Consider the following 24,702-nt stretch of genomic DNA (forward strand, 5'->3'; position numbering starts at 1 on the left):
ACAACACTGTTACGAGGAAGAAGCAAAACGGCATCATATAATGCATACTGTTATTATACATACATACATACATATGTACCTACATACATACATAGTGTATACAATTTTATTACAGATACTGAAAAATTTTATAATATTGCATTAAATTCACAACTTCAGAATTTCGACATGTTTTAATACAATTTATAAAAAAATAAATTTTAATCGCATTACAAAATATTTCAACTTTACTAAAAAAATGTTCTTTGGGTATCATTAAGGAACCTCACATACAATCACAAATCATATGGAGGAAATTCCATCAGAAAATCCTGATAATAGTTTCATGGAGGCAGGTCAAGTTTTCGCTCAAATTTATCCATTTTAGGCATAAAGATACACTGTTACGAGATAAACACGCTCTCCCATTTTCATTGAGATAACTCAAGCATTGGCCGATATATCCAGCATAAAGTCAAGTGGAAGTTTGAAAATCTCTATATTAGGGAAGTGTTGACCCGATTTAACCCATTTTTGATACACAGAATTACTATTGACAGGGAAGGATTTTATCTGAATGTCCATTGTTCTATATATCCCATACATTGACCGATATCTTCGGTCAAAAGTCAGATATAGATTCTGGTCTCCACATATGCGGTACCCAGGGGCTTGAACATTTTTGTTTGGATTTGGACAATTTTAGGTCATAATGTGGCATACTTTAAAGGAATTATTCTTCTTCTTCTTTACTAACGTAGACACCACTTAAGGGGGGAGACTGCTTTAGAAGCTTAAAAAAATCGATTTTTTTTGTTTGCTTAAATCTCTTTAAAAATAATTTAAGAATATGTCCCCAAAGTTATAGATGGGAAGTCGAAATATTTTCGAAGTTAGAAGGGAAATAGTGACCGAGCGTCTAGCAGATATACATACATATAAGCTCTTAGGCAGAAAGCGAAAACTCTCAAGCGCGATATCTCGGTTTTTCATTTTTACGATTTTTCTTCATTGGCGGGCAGGATAGAAAAAAAACTAAACGTCATATGGAATTGGGGCAAAGTTTGTTATCTTCGGCATTAAAAAATCTTCTATTTAAACTAAAAAAAACTAGGAAAAGTCAAGTTTGAACATATTTTTAAACAACATTAAGTCAAATTTTTTTGGTCAAAACCACTTTTTTTTCAATTTATAAAAAAAAGTTTTAAAATTTTACAATTTTTTTAGTTTACTAATAAATTGTTAAAAAATATGAATCTCTTTGAATTTTTTGTTTCCGACACAAATTGGGACCTGCATCCTGCCCGCCGTCCAACAAATCAAAAAATTTCAAAGATTTCGTATCCCAAAAGTTTGTGATCGATGTTTAAATATGTATATGTATAACTAAAAATCCCAGAAATTTCGCTTTAATCAATTATTTCTGTCCCTCCCAAAAAACTTTTCAAAAAAATCGAATTTTTTAAGCCTCTAAAGCAGGCTCCCCCCTTAAGCGATTATAGCCGAGTCAACAATAGCGCGCCAGTCGTTTTTTCTTTTCGCAAGGTGGCGCCAATTGGAGATTACAAGCAAAGCCAGGTCCTTCTCCACCTGGTCTTTCCAACGGAGTGGAGGTCTTCCTCTACTTCCCTCGGCGGGTACTGCGTCGAATAAACAAAGGACAAATCTTTCGCAGAGCTTTTCTATCTAAAACTCGTAACATCGACTCAGCAGGACGGGAATAATGAGTGACTTGTAGAGTTTGGTTTTTGTTCGTCGAGAGAGGACTTTATTTCTCAATTGCCTACTTAGTCCGAAGTAGCACCTGTTGGAAAGAGATATTCTGAGTGCGAGTGCGACGACTGTTTGTTTGATGACCGCGTATACGGTGTCTATGCCAATAAAGAGAAGAAGTTTTATGTGACCAGTGCAACGCCTAAAGAGATAGTACGGTCACCGTGCTTGACTTCTTTAGCTTATCATCAACTGAAATTGCATTTGTTGGCTACCAAAACGAATAATACAATAACGTTCCAAAAACAGCAGGTTATTTGTAACCATATTCCGCAAAATTATTTGGAGAGCATTTTATGCCGCTACAACAACAACAATTTTGAATAAAAATTGTAGTATACTTTTTTTTTTTAATTCATATTATATTTTTTATTGATATTTGTAAAAGCAATACAAAACTTTTTAACTCAAATTGTTTTTATGAGACATTTGTTAAACTAAGCTTAACGTCGACAGTTTTACATACATACATATATTAAAATCGTTTATTTGCAAATTGAAATCTACACTAAAGATCATGGTATGAAACCTTTGCGGCTATATCTTAATACAACTAATTTATCAGTTCCACTTGCACACCTTTTTCCTACAAAATTATAGGTATCAATAGAAAAATGCACATTAAAATTATATAAAATACTTTTACAAAAAAATATCATATGCTTAACTAGAAAAACAGACAAAAACGATCAAAATCATGCCATGGATCACACAATTCAATTTTTTTACACCTACATGCAATATATAGCAGGAGATTCTTAAAACTTAAAAATTCAACTTACTAAAAACAATTGTCTTATGGTATTATATATGTACTATATCAAAGACAATTTATTCGTTTGGCAATACTTGAGATACGCGATAGAGAATTGTATGCTTGATGTGAACAAAACTTCGTTGCAACGTTTAAAATCGTATTCTCTACCAAATTACGAAAATTTGTGTTTGTGCAATTGTTATAAAAACAATACTTTTACACTATAAAAAAAACATTGTAAGGGAGGTACTAGTTATATTCATATATGTAATTCTCGTTGTAATTAATAAAGTTATAAAGTTTATCTATGCTGGCGTACTGGCACACATTTTCCCTCACATTTTCACTATGGGCATTTCTTGGCGCTTAATTGCTAAGCGATGCACTGGAATTACTGTGTTAATTTAACAAGAACTTACAAATGTATATGTATGTGTGTATATGAAAATAAAACTACTTAAAATATTTAAAAAATAGAGAGTAAATGGAAGAACATTCAAGGAAGTCTTGTAAATTTTTAAAACCTACACTTTTAAAGCTTATGAAAATATGCGTTTGTTACAGTTTACCAACCATCACGTCTCTGTACTTTACGCTTGTCACAACGCAAAGGCCACTTGGGTGTTTAACGTTCGAGCAACTCAAACCCGACTTTCTTTGAAACACTTTCAAATTGCACACTTAATTAAATTATGATAATAATGAATAAGACTTATTAGTATATATGCATATGTTTGTTATGTATGTATATGTTTAGATCGGTCGAATTTGCGTGTGTTCACTAATCGGTGACACCCAAGTGTACTAATTGCTGCATGCAACGCTGCAAATATGTGGGATCAGGGAACATATTGAACTGAGTTTTGTGATCAACACTATTCCAAATGACCACGTCTTCACGCCCTGTGGTCACTGAACGGCCAATGGAGAAGAGAAGACGTCTGTCAAAAGCGATTTTAAGGAATCGTAATACCTTGCGACCAAGCGGACAGTCAGGTAAATAGCAGACGCGCGGAAAACCAACAGCAAAGAATGCACGACCTGGATGGGGATGTTCCTCAGTTTGTACACCAGATGCAATGCTGCAAGTAATTTTTAGTTAATTTCATTGTTGTTGTGGCAACTTAAAATGCAGGCGCTCGCTTACTCGTAAACAATCTGTATGGTGTTTTGACCTTCATGGCCGGGTAAACTTTTACTGATAATACTCCACGACATGGTGCCGTTGGGTTGATTGCCAACTTTCTCGCCGTAAACAATGCCACATACTGGACACTCAATAAAGAGGTTCTAGAAATGAAAAGTTGTGAGTATTACAGCATTAATTGCAATCAATATATATAGACAAAGCCCGATTGCTACAACTTACTTTGGACATTTCACCTTGCTGTGAAATAATCATTCCGTTTAGGCATTGTAAATGCATTAAGTGCTGGCAGCGCGTCAATGCTATCGTCGGATTCTGTGCACTTTGCACCAGCTCTTCCATACACATCGGGCACGGTTGCGCGTTGGGCCACACCGGCGGCTCGGCAACCTTGACGAATCTAGATATCATATCGCTCGCCGGATCCACACCCACTATGGAACCGGCAATGGTCGATTGTTGTGCCGAGGATAATATATGTTGTTGAGATTGATGTGGCTTGATGTTGTGCAGAGAGGCACCGACAGTTACAGAGCCTCCTGCTGTTCCAACAGAGGGCGCTAAATTTAGCGAACTCGCGTGGTGAGGAAGTGGCGGGGGTGCTGGTGCACGTTCACCTAGAGAGGAGGGCGGCAGTGATGGTACAAAAACCTCATCACTGCCTAACGAACAATCTAGCAGATCGTTTACAGATATGGCGAAATTGCGACTACGAAGGCTCTCTTTGCTTTCGTGCGATAAATAGGTGGAAACAGTGTCAACACTGGGGCGTCTTGTCGATTTCATACTGTTTGTGTCAGTGTCCGAGGCACGAGTACGTGAACGTGATCGGTGCGATCCCAAACGGCTGCTACGCTGAGATTGTAAGGAACCGTCTGAACAGCGACTGTGGTGGCTTTTCATAGACGCAGTCAGTGGTGTTTTCGAATGTGAAAATGGCATACTCAAGTGATTTACTGATGAAGCCACTGAATTATGTCCAAGTTGCGCCACATTTAGATTGTTATTCAAATGGGGGTTGCTACTTTTTGTACTACTTCCGAATATATTCAAGTTGTTTAGTATATGACGCAAATTAGTGGTGGACATTTCTCCATTCTTTTTGTGTGACTTGCTGCGGTGTTGTGTATGCGCATGCGAACTCGTTTGTAGGTGAGAATTGCCATGATGGTGAATTGGTTGCTGTTGGTGATGGCCATGTTGAAGATGTTGACTGGAGATTGTTGCCATTGGAGGCAACGGCTGAGGTTGTCGACTGCCATGTGACATCGAAGTCGTTGCCAGCGCATTATTATGGGATGACATACGCTGCTGCAGTTGTTTTGTGTCGCTTATTTTAGCAGATGTTTTCGGCAGGGTGTTGTTTCGTTTAGTACAGAAATCATTATAGAAATTCACTGCAAAATATATGTATAAATAGAGTGTGATATTCATTATTTATCTATTACAATACTACCATTAAGTTGCTGTGCTTGTTGAGGCGTTAATTTGACAAGAGGATACGGTGCCTGTTGTGTTCTGCGAATGCTACGAATTGGTCCATTCGGCTGACGAATTTGCGTTAGGTTACAAAAATTAATTATATAGGGTGTTCCAAATCTTGTATTGCATAGATCCAGCCGCTGTTCACCCTAAAAACATTTAACAAATTTTAATTCTATTTCACACCAAATTTAAACAAAATCTCACCTTAGCCCAGGCATCCTCTATTATACACTGTAAATGCATATTGAAGGGATGCCAATCGCCCGGACCCGCGCTACCCAAACGTTCCCATTTGGTACCCTTTCCAGGTGGAGAACTGGGTACATAAAACATTCGGCGAACATTAATGGTGGAAAACCCAGAGTCTTCTTCTAACTCTTGAGTCATAGTCCGTATGTTAACATAATATTGTTCAAGTTGTGGGTCGGCATCACTGAGAAGGACACGAGTTAACTTTTTGGCATGTGCCCGCTCCAAATGTTGAGAGACATCTAATTAAGAAATTAATAAAATTAATAATCTATCAAATGTATTATATATTGTTTATTTACCAGGACTGTAGGGTAGCCACTTGCTATTGCTGGATTCGTACTCCCACACGACTACTGCGTGGGTGTTCACGTTTGCATTTGCACCACCCCCACTTCCAGAACCTCCACTTGCAACGCCTACGCCGCTTCCGCAACCACTAATACCTCCCCCGCTCCCAACACCAACACAACCGTGACCTGCCATTAGCGAAAGCTAACCGCAAAATCGGAGAGTATATTTCTTATTTCACCGCTGCATAACCAATTCAATTCACAAAACAATTTATATTACAATATTGCTAATTTGTGTAACAAATATAATCCAAAGCGATCATTTATTCACTCGATATATCTGCTCCCAATTCACACACTAAATGTCGATCACAAAATAAACACAAAAATAAAAATGGTGGCTCTGCATTCAGTTGCACACAAGAGTAATCATTTCCTATTAATCAAAGCGCTTGCTTTTCAATTGAAAGCGGATATCCAACAACCATAGTTAGCTAATCACTTTTCTTACAAATATGTAAAGTTTTTGTATAAATATCATTTCATTACAATCAAATCAGTGTACAATCAGAGCAGATCAATTGATCCTAATTAAAATTATACGAAAACTACAAAAAGAATGAAAGGAAGAGCGTTCAAAAGAAAACTGTCAAAGTGATCTGACCAGAGAACGTATATTTATAAAAATACGTTATCTACTAACAGAAACGTCTCTGTCTAAGCTCACATTCAGCGACATCTAGTGGTCATAATTGCTTATTTTGAATTGAGGAATTTCATCTAAAAGAATAGGAAATCATTCGTCACTTCCATAAAATACCAATAAGAAATCAAATATTTTTTTTATAAAGAACTGCAATAACTCATACAACTATTTCATTTAATTTTTCTTAAAGTGAAATTTCCTAGAGAATTCCGGAGACGCTTGTGTTAAAGTTAAGACTATTTCATCAAGAGAATTAGAATATTCACTTACTTATTTACTTAAAAATCTATATTCTAGCAGGTTGGACTCCCTTCATACCTAAAATTAGATTTTCCATTAGGCAAAATAACATTTCAAATAGCTTTTAGCATCAAAATGTAAAATTCTATGTCCGAAATGAAGTAAGGAAATGTAGTCTTCCAATATGCAACAAATATAAAGGTTGGAAAATATATACATATAACTCCTACAAAGGAGTTATGTAAATATTTCGTAGCAAAACATTTTGTTGAAAATAATACAATATTTCATGAAACGCCTTACTGGATTATTGTGTGCGAACGCCCCCCCAATGATTTTACCAGAAGATGTCGCTGTCGACTATTTATATGATTTGACATTTAAGTGACACCGACACGATTTCCGTTGTCTCGATTCCTTTACCTTTTTGACAGGCAGACGTAGAAGCAGCTCTTTTTTCGGGCCGCTATTAAAATCTGCTTTTTTCAATTACATCGCGTTTTTAAAAACAATCCAAAATGGTTGTGAAGAAGGTAAATAGTTATGTGATGTAAATTAATTAATTGCGCAGGCAATATGCAAAGTGTAAATATGCTATGGATTACTGCAATCATTGCAAGCAAATATTTGTGTTTGTTATGTGTTAAAAGTGAATTTCCTTTTATAGCCTAGGCCAAAGAAGAAGCCAGTTACCAAGAAGGTTGCTCCAGCACCATTGGCCGTGAAGAAGCCAGTAGTAAAGAAAGTGGTGAACCAACTCTTTGAGAAGCGCCCTAAGAATTTTGGCATCGGTGAGTTTAACGCCTGCATCACAGCTGTATTTTATTATTAATATTTATTTTTCTTTATAGGTCAGAATGTGCAGCCTAAACGTGATTTATCTCGTTTCGTTAAATGGCCCAAATACATTCGTGTTCAACGCCAAAAAGCTGTTTTGCAAAAGCGTTTGAAGGTGCCACCACCAATTAACCAGTTTACCCAAACTCTGGATAAAACCACAGCAGTGAAGACATTCAAGTTGTTGGAAAAGTACCGCCCAGAGTCGGCTTTGGCTAAAAAGCAACGCTTGAAGAAAATTGCCGAAGCTAAGGCTAAGGGTAAAGACGTCCAACCCAAAAAGAAGCCTTCCTTCGTGCGTTCTGGTACAAACACCGTAACCAAGTTGGTTGAACAGAAGAAGGCCCAATTGGTTGTCATCGCTCACGACGTTGACCCCTTGGAGGTAAGTTGTGACAAATAAATATATACCAACTTTTAAAAATGATGTTAACTTGAATTTCTTCAACTGAAATTGTTTTTTCTGTAATTAACAATTGAATGTGGAAACTTGACATGCTGATTAAGTGTTGGCTATAGTGAATTGCGTAATGTTAGCACAGACATGAATTAATTATAAATATATATTTTTAATTACAGTTGGTTCTTTTCCTTCCTGCACTTTGCCGTAAAATGGGTGTTCCCTATTGCATTGTTAAAGGCAAAGCCCGTCTTGGTTTGTTGGTGCGCCGTAAGACCTGCACTGCTTTGGCGTTGACCAATGTGGAGGCCAACGATAAGGCGAACTTCGCGAAGATTTTGGAGGCCATCAAGACTAACTACAATGACCGCCATGATGAAATCCGTAAACACTGGGGTGGTGGTGTTCTGGGCTCCAAGAGTTTGGCTCGTATTGCTAAATTGGAACGTGCTAAGGCGCGTGAATTGGCACAAAAACAAGGCTAAACAGCTGATGGGTGTATCAGTTAAATGTTTTTTAATTATGGGATTTTGTTAAGCATCGGGATGTGAAGACAAAATGAAAAAGTAAATAAAATAGTTTGTACTGAACTTCCATGAAGCAATATGTTTTATATGTAAAAGTATAGTTGGGTTTGAATGGAGGAAAAAATTAATGTGGGTTAGTTGTACATCTGTACACAAGATCACTGCTCCAGAAGTTCTCAGAAACATAGTCCGAGTAATATGACTGCTAAGTATGCTTAAAAAAATCATTGAACTCGACGAATACATAAAAATTGCTGCAATTATAAACAATGATTATTAAATTAAAAAAGTTCAATACTCCACTATTAGATATCTTATAAGGAATGGATATACCACAAACTGAATTAGTTCTTCGAGAATGAATTGATTTCATTTAATAAATAAGTGATTATTTAAAAAAATAACCAAAGAAAATAACCAAATACCAAAAATCCGATTTATGAATACTTCCTCATTCAGATATGAAACATCATCACTATTTTGATATCGGCAAACAGTATCGATTTCAGTAACCGGTCTTTTCACCTGTGATCGTACTACTTTCAAATGCATCTCTGTGAATGTACCACAACAACAAAACAATAGATACGGAAGCGAATGCATTCAGTTGCGTATTTCACGGGAGTGTCTTACTTTTTTAAGTTATTTCTTTGATTTTCAATCAGCTATTGGAAATAATACAGTGTAAAATATAATCGAATTATTATAAAAAATAAGTGAAAGATTATTCGAAAAAGTGCAAAAAATGTGAAGAAATTCGGTATGTGCTTTGCTAAATGTGTGAAAACGGAGTGCTAAGCAGAAGTCGGCGAAGAGTAACACAAAGCAAAGCCAACCATTCGTTCATTCTGTGGCTGGAACCGTTCATCGTGGTTGGCAATTTGCATTTCGATTGAGTCGTACTTCGGGCTTTAATTTTTTTCTATTTACAACTAGACAAGATACAAATAATGTAATAGAAACATAAGCGCTTTACGATAATTAGCACAACAAATAAATTAAGAAATACATGGCTTCTGGTTTTCAGTAGGAGCCGTACAAGACGTGCAAGAAAATACCCCTTTCTCTAAGTGCATTTACCTAGGTACATATTGGTTCTCTAAAAATGGGTGTAGAGTTATTTAAAAAAAAAAAAAATGTTGTCTTTTATATTTTTCGTATTTTCGCTTTTACTGTGGAGGAGGGCGCATAGAAAGTGGCAGTGAACTTTTACACAAATTAATAAACTAGACAGTTTAGGGTTGATTGCATGTTGTTTGTTGGATATATTAGCAATATAGTGGTAAATGAGCGAAGCGCAGCATCTGCGGCCACTTTGCAATCCACTTTTGCTAGACTACATGTGGGCGTCATTGAAAAAGAAAGGAAACTTGTAAGAAAACTTTGGTTGCATTGTTATGACTTGTGCGTGGCATATCATCTTTCTTATGTTTGCAGTCATACCTGCATATAACACTACGGTTGTAAAAAATATATTTTTTTGTTTATGTATAGACATATGTACATATATGTATATTTGAATAGATTGCAGCAGTATGATGCACAGAGCGATATGCAAGAGATGCAAGGCCAACAACAAGCACTGACATTGTAAATACTGTAACGATATGCAAATAATTTGTTACAGAAATAAATTAAAATTTTGGTCACCAATTCAAAAGAGAAAAAAATAAAATAATATCGCAAAAAAATCTACGAAAATAGTAAAATGAGTGTATTTAATGATTTCCAACGATTGTGGATGCAACGTTTTCCACAGAGTTCACTATCAGATGCGTGGGAACAAGATGTGAGAGCCAGCTTAGAACGACACAAGTTAAAAATTGTTGAGTTGACAAAAGAATTGGAGCAAGAGCAACTTTATGTCGAATATTTGGAGCGCTTACTGTCAGACGTTGAAAAGTTTCGTGAATCTGGAGGAGATCCAACTTCTTTGTTCGAAGCTGCTACCACATCTAATACAACACTGCAAGCCGATACTGATGCAAATCAGCTTAGTGGAGAGGATGCATGCGCAATTAATATATCGGTAAGAATATTTATTATACAAATATATGATATGTTAAATATACATATACCCAAAATGTGAACATCACTATGATAAATTAGGAGAACTTCAAAAAATGTAAATTGTAAACACTTTCTTCAGTACCATTTTATGATCTAAAAGTAAAAACGTGGTAGAGTTTAATTGCTTATTTTTCGCTTCTTTTAAACTCGAAATTTAAATGTAACGAGTATTTTTACATATTATTCGTTAATTTTGAAATAAACCCTACTGCAATATTTAAAAACTGTATGCATAACTAATCTAAAATAACAGAATTGTAATTCTCCACATGTATTTTATAAAATATATTACCCGTGAACACCACTAGTCATTATAAGAAATTGAGATTAGGACTTGTAGAAATATGAACTTCTTCATTGTTAAGAAAATATTTGGTTTACATACTCTAACCCTTGTTGGATTCAAGTAAACTGGCAAAAATAGGAAAGCAGAAAATATGAGCAAGTGATTTATACAGAGAATATTTCCTTATCAACATCAACCACTTGTTCCCTTTATATTGCTGGAACTACCATTTACTTAACCGAAGTCAGGGCAAAGCAAAAATGAAAAATTCCAAATAAAAGTAGTAAGTAAAAACCGCAAACGCTAAAAATATAACATTGTTTAGCTCATATTTTTCGCTAAAAAGGTTAGTAAAAAGTTGTCGCAGTCGCGCACAAGCAGCAGAAGCAATAACGGTGCGATTTCACGACAACGACAAATGAAAAATGGCAAAAGAAGTTTGTTATCTTATCACAACAAACGCGTAAGCAGCTATCGCCCACCAGTGCCACAATCACGACACTCACTCAGCACTGGAGATCAGCCACCCGACGCTGCCCACACTCCCTGCCACCACAAAAAAGAGTATTGTAGTAGTAGCGCAATAGTCTGCAACGTAGGCGAAAGGCAAACACGGAGCGCGTATTTACAGAAAACGTTTCGATAGTTTTTAAGACACAAAGAACTTTTCCAAAAATACAAATACATAGCATATCACGTATTTGGTAGTTTTATCTATAAGAAGGCACTAATCTTAAACACTGACTCCTACAAAAACGTACGGAGACGCACTTCTATTTGCTTAAGAGGCTACCAGCACCACGATGCGATAGGTAGTGCTCCTTAAATTGGAAATCTTTACAAAGCTCTCGGTGCATTTGCAATTTGTGTTAGCCTGACAACGGGCAAAAACAAAAAAAGTGTAATGAAAACAAAAACTCGATTATGAAAACAACGTGACGTAGTAAGAAGTGAGAGAAATCCAGAAATTACGTAAAAGCGCGTGTTGCAACGCCAACAGTGACTTTTAACTCACCAATTTAGTTTTTGTTGAGGGGCGAAGAGCGTTGGGCAATGAAACTTGCAGTGTTGCTGGACGTGTAATTGTATGTGGGTGAATCGTGCGGTGCGCATCTACCACTCGAAACGAGAGAAATAAACACAAAGTGCAAAGCCAACTCCCTAATATTAAGGAAAACAAGAAACAAAAAGTAACCAATAAAAATAAAAGTTAAATAAAAATCTCATCGAAAACGCATACAAAGACAAAAACGCCTACTTTTAAATCATATACTAGTCATAGTGTTTGTACCGTGCAGCTGCTGCAATGTCATCCTTCAAGGAAAAATTTAAACTGTGGACAAGAGGGGTAAACTTTGAATCGATTCTTTCAAGGGAAAATAAATGTTACTACTATCTTAGAATGAAAAAGATATTACATTAAGTACTTGCAATGTAGAAGAGGGCATAAAAATGTAAAATCGTTTGTAACAATACTTTTTTCAGTTCATATATGTATGTAAATTATAGACTATAATATATTATATGACCATACATACATATGTATAAGTATATTTATTTCACTATCTTTGTTTTGAACGTCAAATATAGGTACTTTGAAATGTATGAGTGTGTACTGATATACTACCATATATTTGTACGATATTCATAGGCGTTTCAACGCCAGTGTCGGTATTTAGCCGCCACATTCAACCAGTCACTTGCTCGCTTTGTGAATCACAATATCGTTAGCATTTAATAAACGCCAATACTTGCTCACTCATTCATAGAATAGTTTACATATTGCTTATTTGAGTATTAATTCGTCTTGTCGTATGCCTTCATCACAATTAGATTTGTCCAAAATAAGGATTCCTCATTGAATTGAAGGTATTAATCGACACTCGGCTTGAAAGGCGTGATGACTTAAGCCTGTGCTCTTTTAATTAATGCAAGATTTCTTTTAAGCATTTATAAGTATGTACATACATATGTGGCCATTACTACTTTCAAAAGTTCTTAAAATACTAAAGCTTATCGTTAATTAACTTTTATTGCATTATTATTAACTTTGATGATTTTATACATCATCGTGTGCATTTATATATTATACTTACATACGTGTCTACATATTTTTATGTCAGTGTACATAAGTACTTAACGTGTATTTTTCGTTCCTTGTAAAAGGTAGTTATGCCATGCACATTGAACAAAGTAATATACTTATTTCACATGATCGTTGTAGACATACATAATTCTCACATACATTTCTATTCATATGTACTTAAAGATACACGAATATTTAATACTGAACACGGTTAGTAAGTTGTAATAGTTAGCCCCCGTACTAGCTGTCAATACCTCTGCCATCTTCAACGCAAATTCGTGTGCTGCATTTAATCATTTTATAAAAATTCATTTTCAATAGACTTTCGTTTATTCCTCGTTATCTCATTGTGCTTTTTAATTCCATACTTAATTTTATGCATTCGCCTAGCTATGTCAAATGTATGCTAGGTGCGCCGAGTGACCACGCTAAATTTCTTTATAAAAAATATCTTTTATGAGGGCTTTTTTTAATTTTATTTGTTTACACTCCAATGCATAAGCTATCTTTTATACTTGGCTTCTTATGTCGGACACGATGGCTTAAGTGCAACTGATAGCATGCGCATAGTATATCCACTAAGTTGCTTAGAGCACAGCAGAGTACATGAAAACATATTCCAGAGCTTAAAATTATTTTATAAGTAAAAGCTGTGAATAAAAATCAACAACTTGTTGGGATGGAGAACTCGATTAAGTTTATTTTTTTCTATTGTATCCACAAACATATGAAATTGATATTATGAATGCATTCAAGTGTTATTGGACAAATTGGGGAGTTCTAAAGGTTTAAGCCATCTCCGCAGTTTACCATAAGACAAAACATAATCCTATCCGCCTCATTTGCCTAAATTTTAATGGTTATTGTGTTATAATAAATTAACAAAATGTGTGAAGTTTTTTTTAATTATTTTTTGTTATAATAGAATATAAATTATTATGTATTTTTAATACTGTGATATGATCATTAAATTTATATAAACTTTTTGTTCTTAACTTTGACCTCTGCAGGAAAATATATTATTCAATTCCAAAATAAACTCTAATTATAACTTTTCCTCCTTATTAAAGAATAAAATATTTTCACAAAATAGGTGTTTGGATTTCCCTTTAGAAAAAATTTTGTTCTAAACTTAAATATTTTCATTAATTTTGCAGAAATCTAGTTTAAATTTACGTGAAGCCAGCAATGATATCAAAGACAAAAACAACAGATATTCACTCAATACTGACAACAAATATGTTGAGGGTGTCGGCGGCAGTAGTATCAATACTAGTAGCATTTCCAAAATCAGCTCGGGATCTGCTGAAACCGGTACCGGCAACACTAAAAATACCAGTGGAAAACAAAGTTTTGAACAAGAAGACAAAGATATGGGCACTGAAAAGGATACTCGTCAGCAAAACGAGAATGGTGCCCTACATAAATGTATAAATGAGTTGGCTGCTTCGTTTGGAACAAATTCTACAATTAGCGATAGTGACGCAGTTCGTCACTTACCATTGGAAGATATTGAGGAATCTGAAATAACATCCTCCGTAGAAACTGGACAGAAACCATTAAAAACAAATGCACAGAAGGCATCACACTTTGTTACTGTAATCGAGGTGAAAGAGAGCAAAACGAATATGGATGCCGACTTGGATAGTGGACTGGAGGGAAGTGAGTCAGTGCAGAGCACAACGACTCCAACTTTGAGTAGTTTCGAACGTAAAAATTCAACAAAAGTTGAACCGACTGCGCCACCATTATCCCCTGCATTAACATCGCCTTCAATGTCAGCTTCATCGTATGCAGCACATGCCGACAATAAGAAGAAAATGCCTCCAAGGTATGAATTATTTGCATTACACTAAATTCTAGTTATTATTTTATATTTAATTTTTTTTCAGACCGCCTCCCAAGAATATCCGACGCGTCGAGCCACCCACTATACCTGGCCAACTTTCGTCATCTCCAAAACGCGATACACCTTACATTGGTAGCAGTATGCCCTTACCTAGCGCATCTGGAAATTTGTCATCATCTGATAGTCCTGGGAATTCACTTGAACGCAATTTAAAACCATCAGCCATTTTGCGGCAAAAATCACCAGAATCTATGGAAGGTAAGGCGCTTACATCCAACAGGAAAACGACATCGGATTTGGGGAAGTTTAATCCGCCTGATTTAATGGAAGAACTGGGACGTAAAGTTGGTAAATCGGAAAGTCTTGAAAAAACCAAGCGAACGGATATGGCAATAACACAAAGCCCTACTGGCAGTTTGGGACGAACAGTTTCTATACAAAACAGAAACGTTACAGGTGGTCGTACCAGTGGCACTGCGATGGGTGTATCACCCACCGGAAGCTTGAGTAAACCTTCAAAGCTAGCTGTAGCAGATAGTTCTTCAACAAATAGCTTGGAAAAGAAATCACATTATTCACTTCAGGCGGCTGACGCAGAAAATAGCCAAACTCAAGTTGTGGGCTCGAAAGAATCCCTAGCATCACAAGGCATATCTGAAATTGTAAGTAAGAAATTTGCTCGGTCTATTCTTATTTCATAATTACCTGTTTGTAAATTGTATAAACATTTGTTATTGCACAATTTTTTTACCAGATTAAAAGCTACGAATCAGTTTCATCTTTGGGCTCTGATTGTGCAAAGGTTGTAGTGGACAATGAACCGTATTATGACACAGTGCCGCTGGATAACGGCGAAGGTGAATATGTTTATATCAAACCTGGCGGTAACGGTTCATCGTCTAGTCGCGATGACCTCTCCACACCAGGCAGTACGCTTCCAATCGGTTCTGCCACACACCTAAGCAGTCAAGCGAGTGTGACAGACCCTGAATCACCTGGACGCAGCTCAAATTATGTGAACATTGATTATTTTCTGCAGTAAGTAAAAATGACATAACCCTACCAAGTACCGTATATCACAATAACAAATAATATTATTTTGATGTAGTCAAAGCAATGAAACACGTTCAAGCTCTTTGGACAGCGATGGAGAGTACGAGGGGCCACCAATAATGCGAACTATATCTCACGACGAGCAAAATTCACAAACCCCTAGTGCTTTACGCAAGGTAATCATTTCTGTTCACATTCATATTATCAATATAGAAAGTTCACATCATATTTCCTCATATATACACATATTTTTACTTACATACCGGGACATGTATTAGTTGTTATTAAAATATATGTTCCAAAAATGATCGAATATTAATTTTAGAAATATAGATGAATACATGCTTAACCAATACTTACAAATTAACTCACATTCACCCTTTGACTGTTCATAATCAAACAATTCCAATAAATAGAAAATTCGAAACTTATGCAGATTTCCTATGATTACCGCGTATACTCGAAACTTGCAATATTAACAATTAATTTCTTTGTGTTGTAATTTGTAATTTAGAGAAATAATTTCATCTAAAGGCAAATCCGGTGCAGCCTTTACTTTTCTATTTATTCCTACTAACTTCAACACATAAATTTTTTGATCTAGTATTTTTGGAACATATACTTACTGTACTAAAATTGAAATATTTTTAACATTTGACCATTATTTCTTTACACTTACTAACTGTGGATTTACCATTTTATTTCTAAAATTTTTTCCCCAACAGAATTTAGTTTCAGCAATACTAGTGAGTATTTAATGTGTAAAATTTTGATTATAGCCATAATTAATAGATATGCTTAATACATAAGTAACTTTCTCATTCTTACTTGAAAAGCAAAGCAATAATAGAACAATTTTCAAAAAAGTACTGACTGAATTTTTTTATTTAAAATTAGTAAATTACTCTCGACTGGTTAAGTTTAATATGAAGTGCATTTCATTTATTAATAAAGTTGATTCAAAAGAGCTGGTGCGAGCTATTGTGATAATCTAAAATTTCTGTTCATGTTACGATTATAATTGCAAAAATATAAACAAAAGCTCTACACTTTTCCAGGTCTCAGGCAACGCACGAGGCGCTAAAATACGCTCTATATTGAGCAGTATTATACAAAGTGAAACAATATACGTGGAATGCCTCAACAAAATGATACAGGTGGGGTATTTATTTACCTAATTAACATATAACCATATTAATTATTATTTTTTCGCAGTATAAGAGAGCAATTCATGCCACACTGGGTACATCACAGCCTGTGATCAAGGAGGAAGAAGAGAATACGATATTTTTTAAAATCGACGAACTTTATGATGTGCACACACAATTTCTAAACGATTTGAAAACGATAGCGGCGCACGAAGGAGGAGACGTTCTTATTGGTGAACCCTTCAAACGTCTAGCAGACAGTTTTAACTTGTATAGCGCTTTCTTGCACAACTACGGCCAGGCAATTGATACAGTAAAGAAGTGCAGCGCTAATAATCCACAATTCAAACAAATTGTCTCAACGATTGTCGTAAATTTACATACCGAACAGTCGCTTACCCTGGAGGATTTGTTGCATAAACCTGTGGCGCGTGTACAAATCAATGCATTAGTTTTCAATGACTTGTTGCGCGAAACACCACCCAATCATCCGGACCATCAGCCATTGCGACAGGCACAGAAGACCATACACTTGTTCCTGAAACAATTCAATGTGGTGAACCAACGTTTGTCTACCGAATCGAATAAAAATCTGAGACGCATGGTGAAGAATTCTTTCATTGTTGAATTGGTGGATGGGCATCGTAAGTTGCGGCATCTCTTCTTGTTCAATGATGTGATCGCCTGTGCCAAGTACAAGGCATCCGGACGTGACCGAATTGACTATGAGCTGAAATGGTTTATACCGCTGAAAGATGTTGTGGTGTTCGAAGAGGCAGACGCCAGTGCTGACCTCAAAGAATCTAGTCCTGCAAATATATTGCAATTGAAAACGCAAGCGTGCACAGTACGTGATCAATTATTGCTCGAAGAGAAGGACGATAAAGGACGAAAGTCCAATGGCTTGCGTTCGGGTGATAAATATCGCCGCAAATTGGCTGACTTAGAGTCGCAGCTGGTATTGGCATCGCCGAATTTAGTCTTCCGCATTGCCAATAAAGCAACCAATAAAACAATAACATTTTTCTTGAGTTCTGATTTCGAGCGCACGCAGTGGATTGAATCTATACTGTCGCTGAAGGTTAGTAAAGTACAAATGCACTTGTTTTTATACATATTTCCATTTGATATTTGAAATTTGGCTTTTCTTGCTTCTGCAAATCTAGCAAACCTGCAACATACCTGGAGCGAACACGATAAACGCTTTAGAGGTGCACGCTTTTATCGTTGCCATGCAGAAAGGTATGAAGACTGAAATGGGTTCATATCTGATGCGAAACACCAATGACGAGAGTCTACTAGTGGGCGATCTGCATATGACAGTGCACGGTCTGACGGGTCTTGACCAGCCTGCCGATTTGTACATTTGCATAGAAGTGGATTCGTATGGCCACTATTTCCGAAAAGCCACCACGAAAATGGTGTGTCGTAGCTTGAGCCCACTTTGGAATGAAAGTTTTGTATTAGAGCTTGAGGGCAGCCAGAATGTGCGAATTTTGTTGTATGAAGCACATGAACGTCCTAAGTTACGAGCCAAACACGTCTTAAAAGTAAATTATAAAAGCTATTAAGTTATTCAGAAAATTTACTTCATATCTTTGCTAACAACTTCATTACAGCTTAGTCGTAGTTGGTTGCAAGAGACGCCATTGCCGCGTATACTAAAACTTGGCGAGACCATAACGCTGAATACCACACTGCGATTTGTACCCGGCGAAGTAACTTTACGACGTGTGCCAACTTCAAAGCCGGGTGCGCTCTTTGGTGCCAAAATGAGTCAAATTTTAAAGTAAGTAATAATTACTACGCTCAGTAATATATCAGTACAATGATTTCGCACCTAACACAGGCGTGAGAAGCGAGACATTCCATTCATTATCAGTGCCTGCATCCGTGAAGTAGAACGACGCGGCATGTCTGAAGTGGGGATTTATCGCGTGAGTGGCTCCGCTTCCGATTTGGCCAAATTGAAGAAGTCTTTCGAAACTAGTATGTGATCTGTAATACCAATTTTGTTGAAAACTATTGCTAATTCTGTTTGCTTTTCTTCTAAGATGCCTACGAGGCTGAACAGCTGCTGAAAGATGTGGATATACACTCAGTTACGGGTATTTTGAAGTCATATCTGCGAGAGTTACCCGAGGCATTATTTACCGATGCTCTCTATCCGAAATTTTTTGAAACGTTCAGCGCTTTCAGTAATAACAACGAGACGGCGCGTATAAATGAACTCATAAAAGTATTTGAAGAATTGCCACAGGCGAATAAAGCATCTATAAATCATATATTGGATCACTTAATTCGGTATGTACAATCATTTTGAAAAAAAATTTAAACATGTATTTAAAATCCATGGAATGGTAGAAGCAAAAAGGTCTTCTCAATAATTGTTTGCGTCGTTCAATTTTAGGGTACATCATCAGGAGGCTGACAACAAAATGTCGCTGCACAATTTAGCTATGGTCTTCGGTCCGACGTTACTGCGGCCCGGTCAAACGCAAGCTAAACAGAAAGACTTGCTAGCCTCCAGTACCGTAGATGTCATGGCCCAAGCAGGCATACTCTATTGCTTCCTGCAGGCGCGTATTAAAAAGGATTAAAATATTAACTCATAGGCAAAGTGAAAGTGACTAATCAGAAATATTGTAAAATGCATATATTTTTGTAGCAAGCAAAGGGCCTTTGTATGCATACGCATAACCTGCGTGAGAGAAATTATTCTTATAACTACGTAGCTTCCATTGTATTTATACAGGCATATGCAAAACGGTGCAAACGTCGACAATTCGCTATTGCGCAAATGGTGAAAGAAGCGGAAGAGTTTACGAAATATTGCAAAAAAAAAAAACAAAATGAATCAAAGAAATTAAGAACATTGCAATTGTATGGCGCATAAAAGTTTCCCTAGGGTGTATGCAGCAAGAGAGAATTTTTGGCAGATGTGTGCCGAAAAATATAATTTTTATAGTCGATACATATACAATATTAACAGATGAAACAAAACAAAAGAAAAGTATTGATTAAAGCGCACTCTAATGATGCTGGAAGTATCGAAATATTATAAATATATCTATCTACACTGCTCCATACCATAGATTTGCACTGCTTGTACTATCACGGAAGCTTATTAAAAGTTAGACAAAATTTAAAATTTTGTCAGTTTACAAAAACAATACAATAGAACATATCGTCACCTGAAATGCAAAATAACGTAACATCATTTTCGGAATTTTATAGTGGCATGAATGAAATACGAAATAAAATGGAACATGAGGGAAAAAAAATTTTATATTGGTTAAAACTGGTTTATATCTGAGGTGAGAACCTCAAAATGTTGGACATATGTAATATTATGAATGCAATTTGAAGTAGTGAATCAGAATCAATAAGACATTCAATTTCGAATTTTTTGATGATACGTCATTTTGCATTTCATGTGACGATATACACATTAATACTTAAACAGGAATACATTTAGCTGCTCATTAAGCGTTTCGTAATGTTTATGAATTATTACTAATAATTTTCAATATCAAAAAAAAAACAAAAAAAAAAAACTATAACGCTGGAATCCTGTTATTTACCCCTGTGTAAATGATAAATGATCATGAAGTTGCAAGTCTCGTAACTTGAGGAAATTTAACATTAACTTTCTTGTCCATAAATATAGCAGATGATTCAGTATGTAACATATTATCAGACTCAATTATCTTCGTGTACTCCATGTTATAAATACTTATTTCATTTCTCTATTCCGAAAATCAGGAGTTTCTACAATTAAATGTATTTTACAGTGCTCTGTTTCATTTGCATTGTTAATTTTTGTATTTGAATTAAGTTAAATGATTTTTTAACCGGTCCCTGGTAATAAACCTTAATGAAAAGCTGAACATATTAATTAAAGAAGAATTAGCTTAAATTTAGTTGATTTCTAAAACCACATTGTTATTTATTATGTTTCCATAATAAACTTAAAATTTCACACAAGTCGGGTCTACATGAGTAAACGGGGGATATATGTATAGCCGGTCAGACTTGTCACCTCAATAGCATTTCTCTAAACAATTTTAAGTTGTTACAACAACACCAATAGTAATTGTATATGTATTTAAAAACAGCGATCTGAAGAGTTGCCATATTAGGTTGTTTAAATACTTCAAAGTCAATGAGTGTGTACATTTCGACACCACCGTTAATTATCCGTTTTCCTTAATTTACTGCTATTCAACTAAAAGACTTCCACTTTTCCGGCAATCATCTAGCGTTATTAGTTTCAATAATTTTTAAGCAATGAATGTACTACAATGACTTAGTCTGTGGTCGCTTACATTTACCTTATAATGGTTACTTATCGACCCTTTTGAAAGGATGCGAAGAAATATATTAATTCAAAATAAATAAAAAAATGACGTAGGCTAAAACAATTTAATTTATTTTTTACCTGTATGTAAAATTATATGATGCTTATTTACTTTATAGTTTATCTAAATACGAATATATGTATTTTGTAGTGCAGTTATACAAAAACAAATATATTATTATTAAACATACTTATTAAAGTAATTTGATTGTGAAATTTATTCCCTTCTGTTTATTCGTCATCTTCACCAGCATCCTCCAAATGTTCGCTAGTATTGAACACAGATTTTCTACTTCGTTTGACATTATTTGTACTAGCATAGTACTCAGTTGCGGTACGTTTGCGTATTTCTTCCACGTCGTCGTCATTGATGGATGCCCATTCCAGCACCAATCGTCTGCCGTATAAATGCGTACTTTGGCTAAGCGCTTCGAATGCCTTTTTGGCGTCACTTTTTGTAACGAAATCTACAAAACCGAAACCGCGATGTGAGTCTGCGCCCGGCGTCATTTTCTTTGGTAAGCGCACAGAACGCAATTCACCAAACGCCCTATAGAATGATGAAAGGATTTCATTAGAGTATTCATATTCATGCAAATGTTTGTTATTCTTACTTGAAAATTTCGCGGACTTCCTTTTCTTTCGCCTGGAAAGGTATATTGCGTACAAGCATTTTTGTGCCTGTTTGTTGTGTTTTCACCAAATGTTTACGAGGCACATTAGACGAAGTTCTAAATATGAAAAAACAACATTATTGAATGGCTAAAAACTAAAGATTTCGTATTACTTACTTTAGTATTCGATCGCTTCGCTTCAGTTCCACCTGATTGCCGTCGATTTGTGTAAATTGCATTTCCTTTAGAGCTTTCTCTGTTGTTTCAGCCAACTTAAATTGTATGAAACCATAACCCATTGAAACTTGAATACGTGGATTTTTAGGATCTTTCCGCTTTGCTATTTCCACAGTGTGTATTGGTCCTAAGTGCTTGAAATGATTGTGTATCGTATCTGGGACGGTTTTGAAATTCAAATTACGAAGAAAGAGTGTTGTATTTGGTTCAGGAGGTTCGTCCACTAAATCTTCCTCAATGTTAGAGTTTTCGTCTTTAGCTGTTTTGCTTTCGAGGTTTCCATCGGCATTTAATTGTGTTGTTGATTCAGTTTGCAAGGCTTCCTGTGTTATCGTTTCATTAAGACTGCTGACTTCTTCCTCTTGTTTGGGAATAATAGGTTCTCCATTTAACGTTGTCGTGAAGGTTTGTTCCGGCGCCCACTCCAAGTATAATGGCACATTTTTAAATTTGCTATACGCTAATTTTTTGAAAGCGTGTTTCGCCTCTGATGGGTCACAAAACTCTATCAATGCGGTGACCCCACTGGGTGGTAAAACGAGTCGCCCGATTGGGCCAAATTTCGCGAATATTGGCGTTAATTCTGTCACTGTCGTATCAGCTGGTAAATTTTTCGCTAAGATAATTGTTTTAGAACGCTTCACTGTAGGGGCATCAAAAACACTTAGCCGCACTCCATTCTCTTCAAGGAAATTTTTCATTTCAATGACAATTTGTGTTTCTCCTAAAGCAATACGAACCGCCGCACTGGAACCGCCCTCACTTGTGTCTAAAACCTTAAGTGTATAAAATAAAGATAAAAAACAACATAAGAGGAAATAAGTATTGGAGCATAAATAAGAGTATGTTACCTTTTCTTTAGTGGTGGAGAAACGTTTAGCTAAAATTTCCGCCACCGCATTTGCACCTAAAAATAATGTATTCCAATTCCCACTCTGTTGCGCTGATTTCTTCAGCTTTAAAGCTTTCTTTTGTTTAAACGACAGAGCTGGGTCATTTTCATCACTTTTTGGGTCGTCATCCCTGCTTTTTCCTGGTATTAGATGTAATAGCCTACCATGAAAATCGGTGCCATCCAATTTGTTAAAAGCTTGCAAGGCATGTTCTGGCATAACGAATGTAACTGTGCCAAAACCTTTTATTTGTCGAGTTATGGTATCTACGGGCACATTTATCTCAGCAATGGGTCCGAATTTTTCAAACAATTTTTGAAGATCATCTTCTGTAACTGTGTAAGCCAAGTTACGGAAGAAAATACGACCCGATTCAGCTATTCCTTCTTCATTTTGTGTACTCTGTTCTTGTTGAGCCCATTTCGGGTTTGTTGGTTTTAATTTATGAAGATCCGTTGTTTTCTCCCCCTTCTCTCCTTTCGATTTTGTAATTTTGTTTTTCTCGGTGAAATCGGAAAAAAACACTTGTTTTCCTTTTATGAAACTTTTGTTTTTGAGCATAGCTTTAACCATTTCCTTTTCCGTCTTAAAGCCGACATAGCAGAAACCATGAACATTTGTAGGTAGCCGTACAGAATATGGCTTTAACGGTTTAAAAAATTTCAAGATCTCTTGGCGTTTCGCTTTGTAAGGAACATTGTGCATTTTAATAGTAAACAAATCAAGCCCCGCTTTCGTTTTGTCTTTTTTATGATTCGTATTCGTTGATTTTGCCATAAGGTTTTTCATGTAATCAAGATCACTGATTGGCTTTTCTGCTAATTTTTCTTCATCTTCATCTCTATCTCCACCTTCATTACTGTTCTCATTCTCACCTTCGACATATTCTGTTCCTTTCGCCTCTGTACGGATTTCCTCCTCAGTTGTATTTTTATCTTGCTCGGTAGGTTGTGAAGCTTCTCCGGCGTCATTTGCCCATAAAGTGCGCTTTTTATCGTGTGCACTCATGAATTCTTGAAAATCAGGATCATCCTTATGTTTACTTATAATTTCATCCACCACATTGGGAGCTTTTTTTCCGTTATTTTTGTCGTCCTTTTCCTTTTGTAATTCTTTCTGCATAGTCTGTGTCTCAGCTTTTCGAGCATTTTTGCTACGTGCTAGCGGCTTATCCTCACTGCCAAGTGCAGCACACACTTCAACCTTGATACGGCTTGTTTGAATACATATGTTATTGAAATATTTTATAGCTTCTTGCGCCTCTTCTTCACTACGATATCCGATAAAGCAGAACTGGCGGAATTTTCCGTCTGGTGTATATTTGAGCTGCATATCCGTGATTGTACCCTTCGTACCAAAGATATTGCGCAGCTTTTCTTCGCTGATCTAACATAGCAAGTATATTACAGTATTAACATACTCATTTAATATTTGATTGCATACTTACATTCTTTGGCAACTGCTTTACTATAATTCGTGACATTTTCTCTTCAATATTTATATCAAATATTTTAAATTAAAAGTACAAATAAAATAAGCAAAAACCGCATTGTTTATATTATGCACCGCACGTGAAATGAAATGTCATAATTTAGGGCTGCCAATACTTTTCTTTAAAATTGTATAAGGAATGGACAAGACTTTCCTACGAGTGGAAGGAAATTATCCTGTTCATTTTGTATAAAACATTTCATATCTATACACAAACAAAAA

The 24,702-nt window shown here is 35.9% G+C and overlaps 4 protein-coding genes across 11 annotated transcripts; 2 read left to right on the forward strand and 2 right to left on the reverse strand.

The window, feature by feature from the left end:
- Positions 1-2,387: 2,387 nt before the first annotated feature.
- Positions 2,388-6,297, reverse strand: LOC126758614 (protein deltex). Its single transcript, XM_050472954.1, has 6 exons — positions 5,693-6,297; positions 5,346-5,632; positions 5,113-5,287; positions 3,879-5,053; positions 3,657-3,799; positions 2,388-3,591 (listed from the first exon to the last, which is right to left on the reverse strand). The coding sequence occupies exons 1-6, from the start codon at positions 5,874-5,876 to the stop codon at positions 3,291-3,293; spliced, it is 2,265 nt and encodes a 754-aa protein (XP_050328911.1). The 5' UTR covers positions 5,877-6,297; the 3' UTR covers positions 2,388-3,290.
- Positions 6,298-7,042: 745 nt separating this feature from the next.
- LOC126758630 (60S ribosomal protein L7a) lies at positions 7,043-8,466 on the forward strand. The gene is made up of 4 exons (XM_050472976.1): positions 7,043-7,162; positions 7,297-7,420; positions 7,481-7,851; positions 8,046-8,466. Exons 1-4 carry the CDS (start codon positions 7,148-7,150, stop codon positions 8,349-8,351), a joined length of 816 nt encoding a protein of 271 aa, XP_050328933.1. The 5' UTR covers positions 7,043-7,147; the 3' UTR covers positions 8,352-8,466.
- Positions 8,467-8,972: 506 nt separating this feature from the next.
- Positions 8,973-19,738, forward strand: LOC126759811 (active breakpoint cluster region-related protein). 8 transcript variants are annotated; one of them, XM_050474936.1, is made up of 14 exons: positions 8,973-9,077; positions 9,918-10,422; positions 13,993-14,666; positions 14,728-15,346; positions 15,439-15,722; positions 15,793-15,913; positions 16,463-16,483; positions 16,796-16,894; positions 16,953-17,966; positions 18,052-18,435; positions 18,505-18,674; positions 18,735-18,874; positions 18,940-19,189; positions 19,296-19,738. In XM_050474936.1, exons 2-14 carry the CDS (start codon positions 10,102-10,104, stop codon positions 19,483-19,485), a joined length of 4,287 nt encoding a protein of 1,428 aa, XP_050330893.1. In that variant the 5' UTR covers positions 8,973-9,077; positions 9,918-10,101; the 3' UTR covers positions 19,486-19,738. The 8 variants fall into 8 exon arrangements, with proteins under 8 accessions (XP_050330893.1, XP_050330898.1, XP_050330890.1 ...); XM_050474933.1 differs by having other exon boundaries at positions 8,978-9,153; XM_050474934.1 differs by lacking the exon at positions 8,973-9,077 and adding an exon at positions 9,164-9,477.
- Positions 19,739-21,324: 1,586 nt separating this feature from the next.
- On the reverse strand, positions 21,325-24,578 carry LOC126759814 (probable RNA-binding protein 19). The gene is made up of 5 exons (XM_050474944.1): positions 24,437-24,578; positions 22,948-24,375; positions 22,037-22,872; positions 21,860-21,976; positions 21,325-21,795 (listed from the first exon to the last, which is right to left on the reverse strand). Exons 1-5 carry the CDS (start codon positions 24,470-24,472, stop codon positions 21,477-21,479), a joined length of 2,736 nt encoding a protein of 911 aa, XP_050330901.1. The 5' UTR covers positions 24,473-24,578; the 3' UTR covers positions 21,325-21,476.
- Between the last annotated feature and the right edge of the window lie 124 nt (positions 24,579-24,702).

The sequence above is a fragment of the Bactrocera neohumeralis genome, chromosome 5, assembly GCF_024586455.1.
Source record: "Bactrocera neohumeralis isolate Rockhampton chromosome 5, APGP_CSIRO_Bneo_wtdbg2-racon-allhic-juicebox.fasta_v2, whole genome shotgun sequence".
Taxonomy (NCBI): domain Eukaryota; kingdom Metazoa; phylum Arthropoda; class Insecta; order Diptera; family Tephritidae; genus Bactrocera; species Bactrocera neohumeralis.

Coding starts and splice junctions, on each gene's coding strand:
- LOC126759811 (XM_050474936.1), top strand. CDS start 10,102: ATGAGTGTATTTAATGATTTCCAACGATTGTGGATGCAACGTTTTCCA. Junction 15,347..15,438: donor CACAAGGCATATCTGAAATT/GTAAGTAAGAAA, acceptor TTTTTTTACCAG/ATTAAAAGCTACGAATCAGT. Junction 15,914..16,462: donor CCCCTAGTGCTTTACGCAAG/GTAATCATTTCT, acceptor TTTCCCCAACAG/AATTTAGTTTCAGCAATACT.
- LOC126758614 (XM_050472954.1), bottom strand. CDS start 5,876: ATGGCAGGTCACGGTTGTGTTGGTGTTGGGAGCGGGGGAGGTATTAGT. Junction 5,633..5,692: donor GTGGCTACCCTACAGTCCTG/GTAAATAAACAA, acceptor TTTCTTAATTAG/ATGTCTCTCAACATTTGGAG. Junction 5,288..5,345: donor TAGAGGATGCCTGGGCTAAG/GTGAGATTTTGT, acceptor AAATGTTTTTAG/GGTGAACAGCGGCTGGATCT.
- LOC126758630 (XM_050472976.1), top strand. Junction 7,421..7,480: donor CCCTAAGAATTTTGGCATCG/GTGAGTTTAACG, acceptor TTTTCTTTATAG/GTCAGAATGTGCAGCCTAAA. Junction 7,852..8,045: donor ACGACGTTGACCCCTTGGAG/GTAAGTTGTGAC, acceptor TTTTAATTACAG/TTGGTTCTTTTCCTTCCTGC.
- LOC126759814 (XM_050474944.1), bottom strand. CDS start 24,472: ATGTCACGAATTATAGTAAAGCAGTTGCCAAAGAAT. Junction 21,977..22,036: donor CGAAGCGATCGAATACTAAA/GTAAGTAATACG, acceptor TTTCATATTTAG/AACTTCGTCTAATGTGCCTC. Junction 21,796..21,859: donor GAAGTCCGCGAAATTTTCAA/GTAAGAATAACA, acceptor ATCATTCTATAG/GGCGTTTGGTGAATTGCGTT.